Source organism: Globicephala melas, chromosome 9, assembly GCF_963455315.2.
Source record: "Globicephala melas chromosome 9, mGloMel1.2, whole genome shotgun sequence".
In the NCBI taxonomy this organism is placed as follows: domain Eukaryota; kingdom Metazoa; phylum Chordata; class Mammalia; order Artiodactyla; family Delphinidae; genus Globicephala; species Globicephala melas.
In genome coordinates, this window is record NC_083322.1 from 22,101,210 (window position 1) to 22,124,694 (window position 23,485).

The 23,485-nt window shown below is 39.8% G+C and overlaps 1 protein-coding gene across 1 annotated transcript in view; it reads right to left on the bottom strand.

Moving 5' to 3' along the window:
* Positions 1-2,027: 2,027 nt before the first annotated feature.
* KLHDC10 (kelch domain containing 10) overlaps positions 2,028-23,485 on the bottom strand; it is a 59,894-nt gene continuing 38,436 nt past the window's right edge. The window contains exons 3-10 of the mRNA XM_030853806.2: positions 18,677-18,898; positions 17,135-17,289; positions 15,787-15,935; positions 14,124-14,208; positions 13,197-13,263; positions 12,098-12,145; positions 10,164-10,303; positions 2,028-9,532 (exon numbers count right to left, since the gene is read on the bottom strand). Of these exons, the coding sequence (XP_030709666.1) occupies positions 9,323-9,532; positions 10,164-10,303; positions 12,098-12,145; positions 13,197-13,263; positions 14,124-14,208; positions 15,787-15,935; positions 17,135-17,289; positions 18,677-18,898 (1,076 nt within the window). The 3' untranslated portion in view covers positions 2,028-9,322. The remainder of the gene's footprint in view (positions 9,533-10,163; positions 10,304-12,097; positions 12,146-13,196; positions 13,264-14,123; positions 14,209-15,786; positions 15,936-17,134; positions 17,290-18,676; positions 18,899-23,485) is intronic.

Below are 23,485 nucleotides of genomic sequence, written 5' to 3' on the forward strand. Positions count from 1 at the left end.
AAGGGTTCTTTCGGTAACGACTTGCTGCCTGCAGCCAGGCCCCGCCCGGCGGGTGGCAGTTATTACAGAAAACCTCTCGGAATTGCAGGCAGGGCGCCCCTTTTCTGGGCTTTGCGGTTCAGGCTAGCTCTCGTGGCAAATCCTCTGACTTGGCTTGTCTTGGCTTCGCAATCTGTGAATGGGGTAAGGCTTCCCCATCCTTTGAACTACCCAATCATTTACAGCCAGACTTGGTCAGAAGGGACCCAGATTTACGGTATCCTGAAGAACTAAATTGAAAGAGCTGTGAAATTCTGCTTTATAAAGGGGAAAAAAGGAAAACAAACAAACAAAAACCAAGAACACACTTGAAAAAACAGCAGCCCCTGCTGCAGCTCTTCTTACCTTCCAACCTGTCTTACAACTGTTAGCTCTTTTGTCTTTCTCTGGATACCTTTACATCTCTAATTAACGTGTTTCCTGGTTATTTGAGACATTCTGTATTTTTCCTTCCTGGTATGGAAGATGAGGATTTATCTCACTTCCATCACTCCACCTCTCCTGTCTCATCCTCTCATATTTAGTTTCTTTATTGGTTATTTTTATAATTTTAGTAAGTAAAAGTACTTCACCTTTATTTCTTATTCCTTCAACTCCAGAGAGCAACCTAATAATGCTTACTATGTGCCAAACATCGTTCTGAGCACTTTACATGTATCTGCTCATTTAAGGCACACAATAATGTCAAGACACAGGTTATTGTTATTAGCCCCATTTTAGGGAAAAGAAAACTAAGGCCATTTTACTATCATTACTAGTGGTTTTCCAAGGGGGAGAGGAGGAGAATGTGGGTGGCCAGTCTGCCATCTTCACACTGAGTTCTAACAGAGCAAGTTTTGGGAAGCATTTATTCTGACCTTTGCTCTAGTTCCCTGTTGGGCAATGAAGTGTGACAGTGACAAGTAAGGTAGGGAGGTCTCCTGGTCATCTCAGCCAGTACCAGACAGTTAGCTCAGCTGTGGGACAAGGATTCCCAAATGTTGTAAACCAGCTAAATTGTAATCAACTGAGGAGTATGTTAAAATAACCCACCTACAAGAACAGAATCCTTGGGATTTGGGCCCGGGAATCTGTTTTTAACAAGCAGGCCTCGTGCTTGGAAACCAGTGGGTCATAGGTGAGTCTGGCAGCTGGCCTTGTTCTATTCCATACTCCATTTTCAGCACTCTTCCTCGGAGCCTGCAATGAGCAAGTGGGTACCCTTTACTGTGTCACTCACTAAGGAACTACCTGGCTTTTGCAGTAGACCTCCTATCAAAGTAGGATCAACGATTTTAATATGAAGATCAAGGTGAAGAGCTAATGCAAGTCCAGTCCTAGTGTGGATTCTCACGTATGATGTTCACCATTATGCTCCAGGCCTTTGGTCATAATCACAGAATGTTAGATCTGAAAGGGACCTTGGAGATTATCTAGCCAAACTCCTCACTTGACAGATGAGTAAACCAAGGCCCAAAGGAAAGCAAATTGCATACAGAACTATTATGGACTGAGCCAAGAGCCAAGCCCTGGTCTCCCAATTCTCCAGGATGTCTTTTTCTAGAACTGTACTGTCTAGGTAGCCACTAGCCACGTGTGACTATTTACATTTAAATAAATTTAAATCAAAAATTTAAAAAAAAAGTTTTTTTTAGATTTGTTTTATTTTTTTATTTTATTTCTGGCTGCATTGCGTCTTTGTTGCTGCGCGCGGGCTTTCTCTAGTTGTGGCGAGCAGGGGCTACTCTTTGTTGTGGTGCGTGGGCTTCTTATTGCAGTGGCTTCTCTCGTTGTGGAGCACGGGCTCTAGCCACACAGGCTTCAGTAGTTGCAGCACGTGGGCTCAGTAGTTGTGGCTCGCGGGCTCTAGAGTGCAGGCTCAGTAGTTGTGGTGCACGGGCTTAGTTGCTCCGCGGCATGTGGGATCTTCCCGGACCAGGGCTCGAACCCGTGTCCCCTGCATTGGCAGGCAGATTCTCAACCACTGCGCCACCAGGGATGCCCTAAATCAAATTTAAAATTTAGTTTCTCAGTCACAAAAACCACATTTGAAGTGCTCAAGAGCCAGCAGCTAGTGGCTACTACATATTGGACAGTGCAAACACAGAACATTTCCATCATCATGGAAAATTCTATAGTCTAGGGCTGGTCTGGAACCTGGGCCTTTCATCTGAAGGTAGTATGGGAACTGGATAGTTTTATCAATGTCTTCTCCCCTCAAACAATTACTGCAGAAGAGTAACTCAAGAGAATGTGGTTGTACTATTCAGTTAACAGTAGTTTAGTGATAGCATTTTGACAAACTAGAATTTTATGCATGAAACTGGCAGAACAAACCCACCCGAACCAACTAAGCCACTGAAAACTCCTCCTAAGCTACAATGGGTCTCATCTAAGAACCAAATCAGATACTAACATGAGTTCATTTTGAAGCTCTGGCTGGTTTAAAAGGTGTAAGGTCCATTTCTTATTCCTGGGAGGTCTGAGGGGAGTATACTTTTGAAGAGACAGGAAAAATAAACCAAAGGAAATAAAATTGCTCTGCGTAATAACTGTAAAATGTTAACTGTAAGGTGGGCTGGGAAGGTTTATGAATTAATTAAGGGGCAGAAATTATATCTTTTCCTCCTTGTGGATTTATAATATCTAAGATTATTCATCCCGGGAAGGTGTATTTGATCCAAAAGTTTGTCAATGGAAACACTGGAAAACGAAAGGTGCATGTGCAATTCTGGATGGGAGACCTTAAAAGTGACCAGACTTGCGAGTGTCCACCCTACTTCACACTTAAAGAGACATGAAGAAAAGTACTACTGGGAGAGGGGATCTCATTAGAAGTGAAACTACACAAAGCAGAGGTCTTGGAGAAGGAAGCATCTGGAAGACCAGTTCCAGAACTAGGAACTGTGGTTTCATTCCCAAAGGACCTTGGCGAAGGGCTCAGATCCTCCTGGGGCTTTTCCCTTGAATCATACAGATAGTCGTGACTCTGTATGTAAAGGTTCACATTCTTCCTCTGAATTCCCTGTAGCTCCTCCAACCCTTCAGAAGTCTTGATACCTCCATATAAACTTGTGTGGAGGTGGTCTGGGGAATATATGGGAGGGGGCAGTAAAAGGGAGTATGCCTTGCCCCACAGTTACTCCCTTGCTGATGTCCTGGAGGGAGCCACGTTGCGTTGAGTGGATTACGTGTGTCCAGGAGTTGCAGAGGGGGAGCAGAGAGAAGGTGCCCACAGTGGGTGGGTGTGAAAGGTAGACGACACAGAGAGAAAACTGGACCCTGTGGGGTGGTAAAGGGAGTGGCGGAGGTAGGTTGGACTGACGCTTGGGTCATAGAGGTGAGCTCACATACACAAGTTACTGTCAGACAATCAAGGTGGCCTTGAACCAAATAGATCTGGATAAGATTTATTGATCAGATTGTTTTAGAAAACCAACAGCAAAACACTGACAAGATACATAAATACAGACTGGACATTTTAGGGTAAATTCACTATATTTCCTACCTGCTTGTAGGAAACCAGGTAAGGTGGGAAAAGCTGTCCTGATCATATGGCATGCACACCAGACTGCAAAAGGACTTCCACACTATTTAACAGGACTGTGGCAAACAGCTTTAAAGTAAGGCAAGCATCGTGTGTGGCCTAAGCATACCCTGTACCAAGAGCCAAGCCCAGGCTCGCCTCAGAGACTGCATGTGAGTGAGGTTTCCCTTTCTTGCCTAGTTCTTCCAGAAATATCCTCATTGGCAGGTGCCTTTACAGGGAGATGCCTGGCGCTGTCCCTGCTCAGACTCTGTGTACAAGGAAGTGGCTTTAGAGAAAATCAGTGTGTTTCTGATGCCTCCTTTGTATTCTAAATGTGCAACTAGTAAAACAGCAATTACTACAGCTTGGTGAAACTGCCTCTGACTCACCCTGTACAGTGACTAAGCAGGGCCTTTTAAAAACTTCTAAAAAGTGAAAAAAATAAAAGATAAAAACATGAAAGTTATGTTAAAAAGATGGTACCACTTTTGAAGCACAACTCAAAACTTCTTTCCATAACACCAGGTAAGGGAAGAGGTCACTTTCCACCAAATCTAACAACCTTAGAAGGGAAACGCCACTGCTGGGCATGATCTGGTGGCGATGCACACAGAGGTTACAGAGCTCTACCAAGCCTACCTCAGGCCCTGCCAACGCTCCTAGACCCCCGAGGCATTTGGGGAACCTAAGCAATTTAAGCGAATGGTGACCAGTTTTGGAAGCTTATGATCATAGGACCATAAACCCTCATCCATCCTGGAGCTCAATGCTAGAACAATGAAGAATGAGGAAATTGACTTTTTGTGCTATATCAGAGTGCTGGCAGGTGGACAATTCAGTAACCTATGCCACCTTCTAAACATCTTTAAGACCACATAAAAACAAACTGGTTTTACAGAATTAAGACCAACGTAGTCTTAGAGGATAATTCAACCTTTCCTATAAGCCAAGCTATGGGTTGTAGGAAAGGTTGAGGCTCCTTCAAGAATAGTGGAAAAGCAAGTATTTGCAAAGATCCAAAGAAATGTATTCAAATGATGGGATTTCCTCTGCATCATACACAGCTTTTTTCTTCCAATATGTGCTAAGAGTTCTTTGGTGGTTATAGGAGAGACAGCCTAGAACTCAGGGCAGGAGACTATACCAAAGCAGAAGAGTGAAGAGTGACATCTAAACTCACCATTAACCACTGTCATCAGGTTGACCACCTACAGCTAACTGGGCTGCCTATATGTTTGCTGGTTTCTAGCCCCTCCGTGATTCCTGCTTTTCAATTTCTGACTACACATTAGCCCCACTCCACTGAAAAGGAGATGCTTGTGGGAAAGGGTAGGGAGAAGGAAGAACTATAAATCAATCAATTGTTTGATAGAAAAGTTGAAACACTGATTATCTATGGATTTCAATTATCTGTGCTTTACTCTGGGTAATGAAAGGTCACTGTTAATATACCTTTTGCTTAGAAATGTTAATGTTTATTATTATATTTTTAAATCTAGCTATGTAATGGACACGAATAGCTTAGAGCAAATTTTTACATCATGTCACCAGGGCCCTAAAAAAAGAAGATTTGCCAGTAGAAAGGGTTTCAGTTTGGCCCCTGAACAGTTAAAATTTCAATCTATTCTATATTGGTTTATAGATTTTCCAGAATATGGAAAATACCTTATTAAATGAAGAAAGCATCATTTTCTTCATTTAATAAAGTATTACTTTCACAGATAAATTAGTATATACATGGGAGAACTCATAGTATTAAATATTAGGTTTTAATTCTCCATTTAGAAAACTCCTTACAGGTAGACTTCCTTGTTCCTAGGCAAAGAAATGTAAGAAGATATGCAAACATGAGATAGTACAAATATGACTGGGGAAAAGTCTCAATTCTAACAAACCCGAGAAACAACAAGTCTCTAAAGAGTTGGAGTAAGGAGGTACTGGACTTGAAAGTCCAGCTTTACCAAGAGTTGGCCTAAGCCAGCCAATCACATCTCAAATTTTTGGTATAATTTGACTCTAAAGTAATGAGCTGGCTTCCCCAAGACAGATACAAAATAGTAGTCTACCTGCTTTATAGTCACACCTTATATATAATCTGTATATATCCATATGTGTTTCTATATATTGCACTTAAACTTACAGGACTGCAGTAAGATAGCTGGGAGTACCTCAAAGAGGCAGAGAAGCAGCAGGCATAAACTTTCCTAAGTCAAGTAACAGTGTCAGGAATTCAGAGTGCTGGTTTTGGATATACTAAAATGCCTGGTGACTCCCTATATAAAATTCTAGTCATCTACATTTAAGTCATCATACACACAGTCTCATTTGGCATCCAGAACACGTGCACATGTGTGGTTCTATAGCACTCAGAGCTGATCATACTACATCATTTTCACTAGTGTTATATTAAAAGAAGACACTTTAGACCAAAGATATGTACTTTTATGAAAACGTCACACACAAGGTCTTGGATGTCAGGCCTCCAAAGTCTACCTCAAAGAATACCGCCTTCAAAAGGTTTTAAAAAGGATGCTAGGGGCTTCCCTGGTGGCGCAGTGGTCGAGAGTCCGCCTGCCGATGCAGGGGACAGGGGTTTGTGCCCCGGTCCGGGAAGATCCCACATGCCACGGAGTGGTTGGGCCCTGAGCTATGGCCGCTGAGCCTGCGCATCCGGAGCCTGTGCTCCGCAGCGGGAGGGGCCACAGCGGTGAGAGGCCCCCGCACCGCAAAAAAAAAAAAAAAAAAAAAAAAGATGCTAGCAAGTGTGGATTGAACCAGTCTCTCTTTCAGCTCTCTGTGTCACAGAATTAGAGACCTGCTTATATCCCAAGGACTATGGAAGGATAAGCACAGAGGCTGAACATTCAGTCTTTGATCCCTATAAATCCAGGACATTGTAAATAGAGCTGCAATGAACATTTTGGTACATAACTCTTTTTGCATTATGGTTTTCTCAGGGTATATGCCCAGTAGTAGGATTGCTGGGACATGGAAGCAACCTAAGTGTCCATCAACAGACGAATGGATAAAGAAGATGTGGCACATATATACAATGGAATATTACTCAGCCATAAAAAGAAACGAAATTGAGTTATTTGTAGTGAGGTGGATGGACCTAGAGTCTGTCATACAGAGTGAAGTTAAGTCAGAAAAAGAAAAACAAATACCATATGCTAACACATATATATGGAATCTAAGAAAAAAAAAAGTCATGGAGAACCTAGGGGTAAGATGGGAATAAAGACATAGACCTACTAGAGAATGGACTTGAGGATATGGGGAGGGGGAAGGGTAAGCTGTGACAAAGTGAGAGAGTGGCATGGACATATATACACTACCAAACGTAAAATAGATAGCTAGTAGGAAGCAGCCGCATAGCACAGGGAGATCAGCTCGGTGCTTTGTGACCACCTAGAGGCGTGGGATAGGGAGGGTGGGAGGGAGGGAGACACAAGAGGGAAGAGATATGGGAACATATGTATATGTATAACTGATTCACTTTGTTATAAAGCAGAAACTAACACACCATTGTAAAGCAATTATACTCCAATAAAGATGTTAAAAAAAAAAAAATCCAGGACAAAGATCCTTTTGCCACCCTGGGTAGTGTGACTTGTTTAATTATGGATAGTTTCTGCCCAAACATCCAGAGACTAGATTGGAGTCATGCAGCAAAGCTTTGTTTTGAACTAATGGAGCTGCTCAGACTGACCTGCTCTGGAGAGAGCTCCTCATTGGAACAAGCCTAGCAGTGGGTGGCAAGAAGTTAAAGGCCAGACTGGTCATGGCAAGAGGGGGATGGGGCCTCTGGAGGAGTTGCTGCTTTCCCTGCTTCCCCCCTACCCCCTCATTCCCCAAAAGGACCCAAACTCACAGATGAAACGTTGTTACAAGACCTTGCAGAACACAGGCTCTATGAACTCAACCCCACATGGATGGGAGGTTATAATAAGGCCTGGAGGTTAGGAGTCCAAGTCTAGAGGCCACATTCTTCTCTTCCCCAGAATTGAACACTAGATGGTAACTTTTTAGCCATAACTCAAAGGTGATTTTCAATCCACACATGAGCCTAAGAGATTCCCTTCTGGGACGAAGGGAGAAGAATAATTTTAAAAGCTAAGCGAAAAAGAGGCACTTAAAGCAAAAACATGTCCCTAGTCTCCCATCTGAGTCTCCTGTTATGACGTAACCAACGGAATGATCAGCACTGTGCCCTCTTGCACACCTTTAGCACCTTTCATACACCGAAGGACTTCCAACTGCTCATGTCTCAGTGACCACTCTAGCAGCCTGATGGCAAAGCAAGTAAAAACTTAGGTCATTTCTTTTTTAGAATTAAAATACAACACAAAACAAACCAGAACTAAAATTTCACACCAAAAAGTGAATGATCCTCAGTTTCATTCCTTCCTCATGCTAGTTTTAAAAATGATACTTAGTTCTTCAGGAAGAATGACCTGTGGCTTTTCCCCAAGACCTTTTATCCAGTTACTAGGTAATTACTCACAGCACCATGCACATTAAAGCAGACAGAAAATGAGGCAAAAAGCTAAGAGAAAAATCAAGGGCCAACTGGTTTTCTAGAGATAAAACCCATTGCCTGAGAATACGGCAGGTGCACGGCCCAGAGTGAGAAAAGAAAACAGTTCTGGAAGAGATATGGGAACATATGTATATGTATAACTGATTCATTTTGTTATAAAGCAGAAACTAACACACCATTGTAAAGCAATTATACTCCAATAAAGAAAGAAAAAAAAGAAACAGTTCTGAAAGGAAATGGCCGATATGACAGTCAAAGTTCACAGCCCAGAGCAGAAGCCCTCCCTGCCCTGCTCTATTCAGGCCTCTCACGAACTTACATTTATGTCCCACAGCATTTATGCCACACACTTAGGGTCTGCAATTCCCCACAGTGAAGTCAAAAAGATACTTGAAACCATTAATAAGCATAGGAGAATTTCAAAACTGCCCAGAACGAAGAACTGTGACCACCATAAATTTCTTGATTTGACATGTTCTTGGTGCCATAATTTCTAAGAGCAACGACAAACAGCACAATTACAACACACAGTAAAGTCTTTAGACAAGTCAACTCTAATCACTGCTGGCACCATAAGGATGAGAAAAGAAATCACTAATCAAGAGCTGCTGAGCTGCTTAACTTTTCTCCAAAGTCAAAGGATCGGTTTGGGTACCTAGGCAGCAAGACATCAACCACCGCTGCCATTAGATCCAGCTACTCAGTTAGATGTACCTTTGAAAACAGGAAGTTAAACATCTAGCTTTCCCTATAATATGCAAGAGTCTCAAGGTTAGCCTTCTTGTTCTATCCCCAAAACTTCTTGTTGTTGTTGCTGGATTTAATTTTTTAAATTTTATTTTTGTTTTTATCGATGACGTTGCTTTAATTTATAGAGCACTGCCTGACAGGGTCATATCCTTAGAGTTCCTCTAAAATTTTCTTTATCTTATCTTAATTCATAACATTATTAAGGAACTTTCAGACTTTCCCTCAACTCCATCAAGGAAGAGGGAGTATGTGAGTATGTGTGTGTGTACTGGGGCAGAAGGGAGAGAAGCAAAGAAAAAAGCACGAGGGAAAGTGAGATTCCATAAACTTAAAACAATTTACAGAAAGGCATCTGATGTATTTTCTGAATAAGGCCTTGATCAGGGTAACCAATCCTCTCTGTAGCACATTCTACACTGCCCATAAATAAAGGAGTCTCTTTAAATTAACATTTCCAGTATCAATGAACAGTCCAGAAATCCTCATTTCAAGCGCTCGATGAGTCCCTGTGTGAGTCCAAGGTGCAGAAGCTGTGTCCGGGAGAGGTTTGCTAGGTTGGGGAAGGCCGCAAGCAGCTTCTCCCACGCCAGTTCCAGCAGGCTAGGAACCACCAGCCAGATCTTAAACAACGACCCAGTCCGTTTATTTTCGTGGATGTTCACCACTCCTCCATGAATGTACATGCAACCAGCCTATGAACAAATGGCAGTCAAAAGAGGATAAATTCACATGGGAGAGAAACAGGTACTTACGCTGAAGATTCAGCCAAAAAGTTCATAGTAGGCTGAATTAGACAACAGGAAACAGAAAAGTTTCTCACTGATCCCAACACAGTGCAGAGATCAAGAAAGGCTTAGATACTGAAGGAGTTACTAAGGGAAAAGCAAGAGGCTGGTTTTACTTCAACAACAACTCCAACAACGGTAAACTAAGACTATATTAGGCATCCCCTGTGCCCAGTACTAGGGTACAAGGTGAAAATAAAGGTCTTTGCATTCAAGAAACTAGTAGAATCTTCAATAACATGGCATCTTGGGGGTAAAACTGTTCTGCCTTCCCAGGAAACACCTTTGATGTCACTGTCAGGGCCTGAATGCCACATGTAGCATTGCTTTTACATTTATGTTGCTCTTTTAAGCTTGTATTATGATGGTTTTTCTCCCCTTTTCTCAGAGGAAGAGCTAGCTTTGGAAGAAAGGTTTTAAAAACACATTCTTAATCCAAGCTTTGCTAATATCAGAATCTTCTTTTCTTGCTATATCTCTAAAAATATCTCCTTATCATCTGCAACTACATAAAAAAGATACGAAAATGAAAGCTTACTGGTGTAACAGCTGCACAGTGAAAATAAACTGGCTCTGGCATGGTAGCTGGGAGCTTTACCCATTGAAAAGTCTGCAGATTCAGCTTCCAGATATCTCCCAGGATCACTTCTCCATTATAGCCCCCGCAAATGAACACATCTATCAGGAAAAGAGAAAGCCAAAATCACACAAAGGAAAAGGGCCACGGTGACAGCATGTCCTGTAGTAGCTCTCACGGCTAGGTGACACGGGACCAGTTCAGTCCCCATACCATACAGGACTCCAGCTGGCGGGCCGCTCATGCTGCTGTCCTGTCCCTCACTAAAGTTCGGACACTATGTTGGGATCTTTGCTAGGGCTAAGAATGCAAGTCTCTGAGGAAGCTTCATGTCTAGGTTCTCAACTACAGGTGCCAGGCATAGGAAGTGAATGAGCAAGAAGGTTCAGGGAAAATAAACAAATAGGTCCAGGGAACAAACAGGAGTGCACATGCTCTAACGAGGAAGATGGCGATGCAGCTCCAGCTCATCGATGCCATGCAGGACTTAGGGTCAGCAACTGCCAGATCTTCCAATTTTTTAAAAGACGCTGGAAATCCAGATTTTTTGAAAAGTGAAACATTTTGATTTTTAAATATTGGCCACTAATTCAAAAACTGTAATACACACATGAGCCAAAGAGAACACATCTGCAGGCCACCAGGCTGCAAACTCTCCTTTTAAATAACATCCTGAAAAGGATAGACATTTTTCTGCCCATAGAGACAAACATTCTCTACTTAGACAATTAACCTGCAATGTTCAGTTTGGGGGCACAAAAGAGGTTTTTCCAAGCTTTCTCCAGCCCGAAGCGGACAGTTTGAAGTCCCATTTGACCTGTACCAGTTATTTATGTCAGGAACAAAACCTTCCCAAAATCAAAGGTTTTTTTTTAATTATTGTTCTTTTTGTTTTTATAAAGTCAGTTAGTTATAACTAAGTAGACAACATGTAACAAAGGCTATGTGAACCTTCAAGCTAAATGCCCACAACTATAGCTGAATTCCATTTGTATGGTGCCTGGACTCAAAGAACCAAATGAATACACGTGTTAACTCAAATCTAGATCAAGTTTAAGTCAATACAATTAAACTATAAAATACACTGGAAACTTTTCTGGCTAGGATTTAAAAAAAGTATGGATCCGTTCTTAGAGAGGCAAAGCTGAACAACGCCACTATCTATAAATCTTGTCCAAAGAGCAGAAGCATAATAAAAAGCGCCTCTGTACTAGAGATGGCAGCATAATCCTAGTAAAATCTGAACTAAGCTGCTGAAAGGATACAGGCTATCAAACTCATTTACACACACCTTCCTCCCCTCCAAAAATTTAAGGTGGTATATCCAACTATAAAATAAGCTGTAAATTAAAAGACAGGACGGTTGTCCAAAGAGGAGTCATTTATCACACTCAGATAAAGTAGCTGCAGCTGCTTTCTGAAGCCATACAATGCTTGTGTTGTAATATGGCCAAAGAATGCGCTAAGAGTTCTATCTGGTATCAGATAGAGAAGAGAATAAACTTAATGAAATAACACTCTGAAGGAGCCATTACAATTTTAATACAATGTCTACCAAGGTTTCTACTGTATGTCAGGATTATTAGTGTTACCCACCAAAACCAGAGACATCTGTTGAGGTGGGGTGCTGAACGATTAGGTGGTAGAGTAAAAGCTTATTTATCACTTATTTTTGAGTTCTGTGATAACTGAGGGAACCCAAACAATACATTCGTTTACTTTATGAAAATTGCTGAGAGACGCAGAACTTTATGGATTTCCCTTTAAGTCTAAACTAAAAGAAATAGACTCTCCCCAAAGTTATGCCTCTTTTAAAGAGTTATCATTAAGAAATAAAATAATCTCAGTATGTACAATTACAAAAACAGAACCAGCCTGTTATTTAAAATCCTTACCATTTTTTATCTGAACACAACTGTGACACCTTCGGGCTGCAGGAAAACCTGCCAAACACATAAATACAGAAATTCCATTATTCACAGAAAGACTGGGAGTAATGGTGATCCGACACAGCAAAAGACATACTATGAACAACTTGCTTAAAACAATCCCTTTGTTGCATTAAAGCAAACATTGACTAGTCCTTCCAATCCTGCCTTATTTCACACTAGAATAAAGCCATCATAAGTTTCATCATAATGATATAATGTTAAGGTGTCAGGAAAACAAAGTGAGGTGGCAGTGGGCAGGGGTTACTAGTGGCTTTCCCAAGCCCTTTTACCCACAAAGAGACAGGTAGATCTTGATTTAAGGGCCTACTTTTATCCTACCCAGATTTCCCCTCTTCCACAGAATTCACCAATCCCCATTAAAAGTCTGTGCTCATGGGCTTCACTGGCGGTACAGTGGTTAAGAATCCGCCCGCCAATGCAGGGGACACGGGTTCAAGCCCTGGTCCGGGAAGATCCCACATGCCGAGGAGCAACTAAGCCTGTGCGCCACAACTACTGAGCCTGCGCTCTAGAACCCGTGAGCCACAACTACTGAGCCCACGTGCCTAGAGCCTGTGCTCCGCAACAAAAGAAGCCACTGCAATGAGAAGCCCGCACACCGCAACGAAGAGTAGCCCCCGCTCACTGCAACTAGAGAAAGCCTGTGCCCAGCAATGAAGACCCAATGCAGCCAAAAATAAATAAATAAATAAAATTTAAAAAAATGAAATAAAAAAAATAAAAGTCTCTGCTCAGTTGCTGAGGAAGAATAATAATTGGGCTAAGGAATACAAGTAATTTCTTTTCTTTTTTTCTTGGCCACGCCGCACAGCATGCGGGGTCCTAGTTCCCAGACCAGGGATCGAACCTGTGTGCCCTGCAGTGGAAGCTTGGAGTCTTAACCACTGGATCGCCAGAGAAGTCCCACAAGTAATTTCTAATACCAATTTAACAGATATTTTTCTTCTCATATAATGCAATAAAATTCCTTTTTCTCTTTCAGAACAAGTAAAACTATAAAATACATTTATTAAAGATAAATGAATCAATATTTTAAATTTACCTATTTTTTCATGGGGTTTTGTTGCAATTTCCTCCCATGCATTCGTTTCAAGGTTATATGCATGAATCTTGGAGAGAAAAGAAAAAAAGAGGATACACAAAAAATTTTAGCTAGCCTGAAAACTGGATTTTTCATAACAGCCTGTACAAACATTCTTGGTTGAAAAGCCTTCTTTTCCTTTGCTATTCTCTGATCTTTCCTAATTCTAATATAAGGCAAAACATTAAATGAAGCAATTGAAAATTAAGCACATACATAATTTTATTATTTTTAAATCATAGAAAAGAATGAAGAAGAAAGTTGGAATTCTGCAACTTGCACATTTTCTACAATGAACATGTATCATTTTTATAACAGAAGAAAGCAAGTGTTGGTAAGAAAACACGGAACTGCAGTTTTGACAAAACTTGAAAAAGACCATTAAGGTTCCCAATCAGGAGCTCTGAGGCCTACAGATTTCCCCTGGGACATATGGATTTAGAAATGCCACAGAGACAGATGAATCAAAGCCCTTCAGAACGCAGCTTTCTAAAGGTAGTGATGTGCAGTCCTAAACATGCCTGTTCTTTTTAGATACACAGCACTGACAATGAGAGGGATGTGACATTCTGAGAATCCTGGTTCCAAATCTAATTAGTTGCTCCATTTAACCTACTATTATCTTTCTTTTAATGTCTTTTCTCATCTAGCATAAAGAGATAATTCTAATAAAGTATTTTCAGTGCGTAATTATGCAACTGTCAACTGGAAAGCATATCAGGGGCACAGAGTTCAACCTTATAAAGAGCGTCTAACACAAAATAGGTGTTGATGAAGAAACTGCTTGAAAATTACAATATCTACAGTAACAGAATTGTTACTTATTATGCTTAGTATAACACATGCCTCTCTCTAGCCTTCTTCCTCTCTCTCTCTTTTTTAATATACCTTGTTTAAGGAATAAGCTGTCCAAGAAGTACCACCTCCCAAGATGTAAATCCTCTGCCCATCATGTGCAATCTCATGTCTGTATCTGAAAATATACAATAAAATACATTTATAATTATGGGAAAAATGATCTACCTAAGATTTGGCTGCAAGACTTTTTATTGCATCATTATTTATAATAATAAATTATTGGAAATAACCCAAATGTTTAATAATAGTGAATTGGTTAAATAAATTATACAATATATAAAAAATGGATTAGCATGCAACCAATAAGAATGTAGGAACAGAGGATGGTTAATATACTGAGAACTTCTTTTCATGTCATTAACTGAAAAAAAAAATCAGTTATATAAGAGCAGATAGGCTATAATCCTACTAAGAATTTATAGATATACAAATATGCACAGAAAATGACTATAAGGATACATGCAAAATGTTAACCCTGGTTATCCCTGAGTTTAGATTTTGCTTTTTATTTTCTTCATTTTGCTTATTGGTATTTTCTAGATTTTCTATAATCTTTTTGTGATAACTTTGTATAAGGGGGGAAATTATTACAGTTTTAAAAAGTGATTTGCCTACATTTAATTAGAAAGCTTAGACTATGGGCTTTCAAATTAAGACACTTATTTAACAGATATTAAAATATCAGAAAAATTATGCTACATAAAACTGTGAATATAATATGAAACACCTACCAGAACTTTTATCCAAGCAGTCTAGCTAAAAGCTGAAACAAGTTATAATATGTCCATAAGATGATTCAAAGAAGGCAACCATGTGAAAATGCTTTGAAAACAATCTATTTCCTCCTTTCCCTGGAGGCCCTGGTGCTGATAAAATAAATTACATCAAAATTGCTCCCCATACGAAGCCAGCTCCCAAGTCCTCTCATGGTAGTTCTGCAATAATCAGCCCACTAAGATACTACAATAGAAATAAGTCTTCCTTGGCACCCATATGTCGTTTTTTTAAAGGCAACAAAGACATAATAGTCTAAACAGTGAATAAAAAATTATTTACTGTCTTTGCTTTTAAACTAGAGGGCAAAAAAACCTCTTTAAGTTTTCCAGTGAGTTTAATTCTAAGAAGAGGCAACTGCTATTAGGAAAAAAAAAAAGTGAAAGATCTACGACTGCTACTAGAAGGCAACTAAAGAGAATCATGTGATGTTTGAGTGTTTAACAGAGCACTTAAAATAAATGACCTTCCCTTCCTTTCTTCCATCCATCCAACCAACACTCACTGAGTACCACTATGGGCAAGGCACTGTGTTCTTACTGGGGATACGGTTGTAAGCAAATAAGCCAAAGAATCCTAATATGCAAGTTAAGAAGGGAAATCAAAAAGTAACTAGAATGTAATTATTTTGCCTGTAATATGAAATTTAGTTACAATTGTTACCATTGGTTTCACTATTTTCCTAATGCAGGAAAACTGAAGTACAAGAGGAAATAACAGGAAAAAAATTCTTTAATTCAGAGGGAGATATCATTCCCTCACCAGAAGATCCTTCTTTAATGCTGAACTGGGATCTAACAGCCAGTTAGCTATTTTAACCAGGCCAAAGGGTCTTCTTCAAACCATACTGCCAATATTCTGAAAAAAAAGTAAAATCTTAGCAAGAAAGAATAAATATGCTTTAATCCTAGAATCTCACCTCTCTTCTGGTAGATCACAGGATAGGTTGTTTGGTTTCAGTTGTGTCCACTCTCTGGTATTGAGATCTAATTTGTGCAGGTCTGTGCTGTAAATATAGCCAGTTGTCCCTCCAAAGACATAAAGGGAGCCATTGATGATAGCCATGGCCTGGATAATGAGGAAAGGTGAACGAGACTTCCTCGTTAACACTTGATTGAAGAAGAATGTAACCTTATTAGATATCCCCAAATCAGCTTTTATGAAATTTTCTTGTATTTTTTAACTTTCTAAAAATCAGACCCTTAAAAAGGACTAAAGATCTTAGAGAAACAGAGATTATTTTTAGAAAAGTTACCTTTGCTCAACTGGAAAGAAAGTTCTATCTAGATAGGCAAAGGGCGTCAGATGATCCTTAGGGGTCCTAGCCAACCAAAGAATTTATAGGTCATGGACATGAGCATTTCCACTGAAAGCTGCTTCACTTTCTAAGCAGTCTGAAGAAAAATGCCCTTAAGGAGAAGGAGCAAATATGAAAATAAGGCACCAGAATCCCTTAAGTAAGAAGTCTAGAGGTGGCAGTCCCCCAAACTTGACATTTTCCACCAGACTCTTCTCAGTGTAAGTTTTGCTATTGTTATGGTAATTTCTTAGAGTTTAAATGCCTCCTGTGGTGGGATATGGTCATCCAGTATGTGCCTCACACATAGTTCAGAAGCTATGTATCAGCACCAGTGCCAGCCAGTGCTAGTTGAGAAAGAAGCCACAGCTTTGGTTGTTTTAAGCTTAGCCCATTACTCTCAAAGAGTCCCTGAAGTATGGTGAGCTGTTTTCCTACCTTTTTAGATACAACTTTTCAAACCTAAGGTTTGAAGCACTAGAACCTAACTGGAAACTAATTTCTACATAATCTGTGTTTTAGCTCAGATCTGTATAAAAGTCTCTTAACATCACTGCCTTAGCAAAGACCCAGTGGGACTCAGTAGATAGGGATCATCTACCCTATTACTTAGGTTAGAAAGCTCTTCAAAGCATCATAACACTCTAAAGAGGATAGGACCTGGGCCATAAATAGCCAAATCTCTCATTGGGGGTGGGTGAGGTCCTGACATTTACAGAAACCTCCATACAGGTCTAGATCATTGATCTTAATCAGAAACAAAGAGTAAGGGGAAAAAAAGGAAAGAAGAAGGCAAGCAACCAGATTTACAAACTACAATTTCACATCAGAACTGAAATATCAAATAGTAACCACAATGAATTTATTCTCCGTTAACAAAAATTGGTGGCAATATAAATATTCTGACATTGTTCCTGGAACTAGAAAATCTGAACAAATACATTCACAATGACTGGCTATAGATTGGTACCTGTCCATATATACGACTGGGTTTCTTCCCCCGACAGCTGAGTAAAGCCCATCTCTTATACTTCACGTTACAGACATGGACGTCATTGCCGTTGCTCTCACCAAATGGGATGCCTGTTCCTCCAAACACCAACAGGTTGTTTCCATGCAGCACAACTGGGAAAGGAGAAGCACAAATTTCATTTTTGTACTGGCTACCTGCAATGTGTTCCCACATTAACCCAGAAAATCTGAGAAACTCAAAAATGTCCGCTTTAATACTTTCAGAAGATAGCTCAAACCACTGACATACAACTACATAAAACTACAAAGTTTTACAGAAAAAGATCTAATTCACACTATTTCACATAGCTCACTGTCTGATATGTGACATGTATTGTGAAATGCATGAAACACTGTATATAACAATACAGAATGATATGAACTACAATCCACCACTGCTGCTTAACACAGTTCAAGTACACAGTAAAGCAAAAGAAAATGAAGGATCATCGCTGCCTTAGCAAAGACCCAGTGGGACTCAGGATGAAGGGATAAAAGGACCATTCGGTTTTTGCCAGGGGAATGATCTCTACATTTTAAATTATAGTTTCTGTCATCTTAATCCTCCACCAGATAAAAAGAACACGAATATCCTGCTAGTAACTTTCTGCTCCTGTCATCACACACACTTGTATATACTTTTTCTCTCTCTGATGGCAAATACTCTGAAAATACTGCAACTGTATTATTTCAGTGACTTTTTTTTTTTAAACCAATTATTCAATTGATGTAGTGTAAGAGTCAACAGCATGAGCTCTGGTGCCCGTGAGAGCTGGGTTTAAAGTCTCGTGTGACCTCAGGAAAGTTATTTAATCTCTCTAAATTAATCTTCCCAACAACCCTATGAGGTAGGAACTATTATTATCTTTTCCATTTTTATAAATGATAAAATAGAAGTGGTGAGAGGTTTAAATAATTTGTTGAAGGTTTCCTAAAAAGAACCTTGCCAAGCTAGGGTTCAATCCCAGGCAGTCTGGCTCCAGAGCTTGCACTCACAGCCACTGCCCTTCGGGCCTCTCTAAAGCCTCAGTTTCCTCATCTGTACAATGACGATAATTCCAGTGTTGGCATCACAGAGATGTTGTGAGGATTAAACAGATACCACATGTGAAGTACTTTGCTCAAGAGCTGCAAACCCCATTTGTTGATCTTCTACTACATTTTGCCTAGCATATATATGATACTTTATGTTGAACCCTCTGAGATATTATTAATTCCATTTTATAGGTAAGGAACTAGAAGCTAAAAATCATCTGTCAAGTAAATGACATACAGCTAAGTTCAAACTCAGGACTATCCAGCTCACAATTGATTCTGAATCACCATGCTATAGTACTGACACAGTATTATCACAGGAAGAGTCTATCCATTAACAGGGTTTAATTATATTACTATTATGATTTAGTATTATTAAACATTATTAACAAGGAAAACATGTGACACTGAGCCAGACCTCTCAGACATTTCATAAAGTCAAAAGTTCAGAACTGCTGGCACTCACGTGACATAGATGCCAACTCTCGGGGCATGTAGCCATCTGTGCCCATCTGGTGCCATACTCCTGTAGCAAAATGATACCTCCAAAGCTCCCTGAAGAGAGGATAGTCTTCATTATCTGGCCCTCCTGATTCATCATAATCTGGGTTATAACCTCCAAACACATACAGATTGGTATTATCTGCCACACAACGATGTCCGCTTCGTGCTGGTGGAGGTCTGTGGCCTAGGAGAGAAGAGGACAGCTTTCCGCAGATGACCCAGCACATTAAAAGCACAAACAAAATTTGGCAACAAACATTTCATCTTTAAAAGGAAATCAGGGAAAATTTATAATGTGGATGTACTTTTTATTTACTTAGGTTATTTTATACATTCACACATACTACTTAGGATTTTAAGGAGCTAGTCTCCATTTCTATTTCATAGGACTATTTTCAGATTTTGATAACTGTAAAAAGATTTTTCCCAAGGGAGGCAAAATAGCATCATAAACTTGAGAAAATGGCTGGTAACTTGGAGTTTTCAAGAAAAGAAGGCGGAGGGGTTTAATAATCCAAAAGCTAAAAGGACAGATTTTCTATTTTCTTAGAGGAGAAGAAAACACAGGCCAACGAAATTAAACTGAAAATATTAGAGAACTACATAAATATAATCACAAATGTGAATGAGTCATGTATAAATAAAAATACACATACATAAAACCTGTGATTTTTCCACAATATATAATTACACACTTAAAAAGAAAACTGGCTTTCAAAGAGTTATAGCAATGTCTGGAATTTAAATACCACTCCAGACATTATGGTAGTTAACAAAGAATATCCCTGTATTTATCTCAAAGAGCATCTTTCATCCTATTAAGAACTTTACTGAGAAAATCTATTTCAGGGAATTTCCTGGTGGTCCAGTGGTTAGGACTCGGTGCTTCCAATGCTGGGGCCCCGGGTTCAATCCCTGGTCGGGGAACTAAAGATCCCACAAGCTGCACAGCCAAAAGAAAGGAAAAAAAAAAAGCTATTTCTACAATTTGTATTTGTAAGCTTTCTGAAGTTTAAATTATGTCAACTAGTTTACTAAAAGTTACTTCAAGATTATTTTAGAGTAAAAAACCCCGGAATTTATATTACTTCTATTATCCTTACAATTTTTACACCAGTCTACACAAACCCTTATATAGCTACAAACCAAAGATGCTTAAATACACACTGGATGGAATAAGCTACTATGGTCATCTGTTATCCTACAGATTTATCTACTTTCATATATTAGGAATAGATACTAGTATAATATTAATATTTATGACAATGCTGGACACCTAATAAACATTTGTTATATAAACATTTATTACCAGCCTAATATAGGCCTCACATATTTATACTTTAAATCAAAATCCCACTTCCTACGGTATGCTTTTAAACAAGAACTGAAAAGAAATTGCACAGAGCTAGAAAAACTAAAAACCAAACGAACAAACCACGAATCACCCAATCACTTAATTCCAACCTGTTGGTCCTGAGAATCTTTGATGGCTCCTTACTGCTCAAGCTTGAAGTCTTCAAACAACAATTCAGAGCCTTTCCTGATCCTGATCCCTCACATTCCTGCCTGTTTACGTCTGTCTCTCTGCTTAGAAAGTCGAGTCCTTCCCTTAGCTCTTGGCCTGGTCTACCTAGCCTTCAATGCCTGGAAGTTCCCTGGTGGCCTAGTGGTTAGGACTCTAGGCTTTAACTGCCATGGCCTGGGTTCAATCCCTGGTCGGGAAACTGAGATCCTGTAAGCCGCGCAGTGCGGCCAAAAAAAGAAAAAGCCTACAGCCCTTACAATTCAGTACCATACCACTCAAATAATAAGACAGACATGGACAATTAAGACGATTACACCATAACTATGTAAATACATAATAAATATAATTTTAGGCAAACTATAATCACTGAGGAAATTTACTCACAAGCTGTGATTTACCTCAAGTGAACTCAATTTCTCTTTCTAAAAATCTTGAAACACAGAAAACGTGGTGTGGAAGAAAGAGCAATAACTTCTACAAATATCTAGATTTGAATCCAGGTTCTTTCTAACTGCTTCCTTGAGCAAGTCACTGACACTCACTGAGTCTCAGCTTCTTCATTTGTATGAATGGATTATTATTCCTGTACTTTACAGATTTATTATACTTGCTATTATGTTAAAATGTTTATTGGTTAATAATATATGTATCTTCCCAGGAGGCTATAAGCTATTTGAGGGAAGAGGAATTATTTGCATTCACCTTTCTATTACCAAACCTAAGGCACACAGAAAACACTGAACAAATTTACAAATTTAATTTTTCTCTACTCATTTAGTTAATATTTATTTTTCTTCTCCAAATAATTCTAAGTTTCTAAAGGGCAAAAATCATGTATAGCAATTAGCCTGTATCACCCACAACACCTAAAACAGGGATATATAACAGACACCAGAAGTTTCACTGATACTAACTTCAGGTCAAAGTTAACAGTAACAGGGATGATCAAAACAGTGTAGAGCTCTCAGTGGACTTTGATATTGTGCTTAAGAGAGATACAATTTTGGGGATAGGGGTTGGATTATGCAATGGTCTTCTCAAAACACAAATGTTTCTAAGAATTAGCAAGACAAATTTTAAGAAAAAAAACAGAGTTGCTATGGTCAACAGACAGGAACTCTAAGAATCTCTATAATGTCATTTGCTTTATTACCTGGAGACAAAAGATACTTTTTGAAACTGCTTTTGGGCAAATATGAAAAGACATACAGTATATTCCAGGATTTTCTCTAAACGACTGTACAACGGAGAAGACATTCCATTCTAAGTTTACTGCCAACTATTTTTGAGACAAATGTAACTCACATGGATTAAAGGTTGAGGAGTCAATGAAAGATGATTTTATATTTACCCACTCATTCATTCATTCATTAAGCCAAAAATATTACTGGACGCCTCTACATACCAGGTACTGTACTAGTTGCTGAGGATACAATGGTAAGACCATTACTCTTTCTGTCCTCTGCAGCTTACAGTCTAGTCCTGCGCTGTCCAACACAGTGGCCACTAGCCACATATGACTCCTAAGCATCTGAACTAAGGCTGGTTCAAACTGAGCTATGCTTTAAATGTAAAATATCCCCTGGATTTCAAACACTTAGCATCCAAAAATAAATGTAAAGTTACTGATTTTTATATCTGAATATAGGTTGAAATGACATTTTTGATCTCTTGAGTCAAATAAAAATTAAGATTAATGTCACCTATTTTTTACTTTTTTCATGTGGCTACTAGAAAATTTAAAGTTTTGTGGCTCACATAATATGTCTATCAAAAGTGCCTGTCTAGGGTTTCCCTGGTGGCGCAGTGGTTGAGAGTCTGCCTGCCGATGCAGGGGACATGGGTTCGTGCCCCGGTCCGGGAAGATCCCATATGCCGCGGAGCGGCTGGGCCCGTGAGCCATGGCTGCTGAGCCTGCACGTCCGGAGCCTGTGCTCCGCAATGGGAGAGGCCACAACAGTGAGAGGCCCGCGTACCGCAAAAAAAAAAAAAAAAAAGTGCCTGTCTAGCTCAATTGCTGGCTTCTGTAAATAATGCCATTATCTATGCAAATTAAACTGCTGGGTAAAGAGCATCTGATCAACGTATGATAAATATTATACATCCTGTCAAGAAGTCTTATAGCTAGGAGTAAAGAGGTAACTATTCGTTCTCTTTAGTCAGTAACTAAAGATTTCTTTGTACATATTTATAGTCCAAGAGTGACTAACATATTAGAAAGCCATATTTTATTTTGAATAAATCATGGGGATTTATCAGGGTCAATGTCACGGAGACTACACATTAATTTTCATTATAAAGAATATAGCATAGGCTCCTCAACCTTGACCAAAACTTAACTGGGTTTTAGATTCTTAAAGTAGTTCTCTGAATCTTGTCCCAAATTCTCCATGTGCAAACCCCACTTTCCTAAAAAGTACTTGCTACTAATAAAATCAGCCACAGAATTAGGTTACCTGATTGAGGAACTCCAATTAGAAAATGCAGAAGTCAAAAATTAAAACTGAACCTGTGGGCTTGCCTGGTGGCGCAGTGGTTGAGAGTCCACCTGCCGATGCAGGGGACACGGGTTCGTGCCCCAGTCCGGGAAGATCCCACATGCCGCGGAGCGGCTAGGCCCATGAGCCAGGGCCGCTGAGCCTGTGCGTCCGGAGCCTGTGCGTCTGGAGCCTGTGCTCCGCAATGGGAGAGGCCACAACAGTGAGAGGCCCGTGTACCGCAAACAAAACAAAACAAAACAAAAACTGAACCTGTATGCAGAGGTGAACTCAATACCCAGAAGGGAACATGCAGCTGAGGGAGTATGTACCTGTGGTAACTGAGCCATCTTTTTGCTTCAGTGTGCTCATCATGTGACAATGATGAGCACACTTGCTCTTTACCCCAGGGAGTAAGCCAGAGTTTACTGTAACCAGGGACATGGGCTTTAGTTTGCAGCCCAAAGGAAGAAGCTGTCCGAGATAAGGCAATGATGAGGTTGCGCCAATGTTAATACTGTTACAAATAATTTTGTAACAAAGCTTTCTTTATGTAGATTTATATGCAAATGTCTAAAAATTTCTGGAAACATAATTTCTGGGGTCAAAGGAATATACACTTAAAATTGACACAGATAGGGGACTTCCCCGGTGGCGCAGTGGTTAAGAATCTGCCTGCCAATGCAGGGGACACGGGTTCGATCCCTGGTCCAGGAAGATCCCACATGCCGTGGAGCAACTAAGCCCGTGCGCCACAACGACTAAGCCT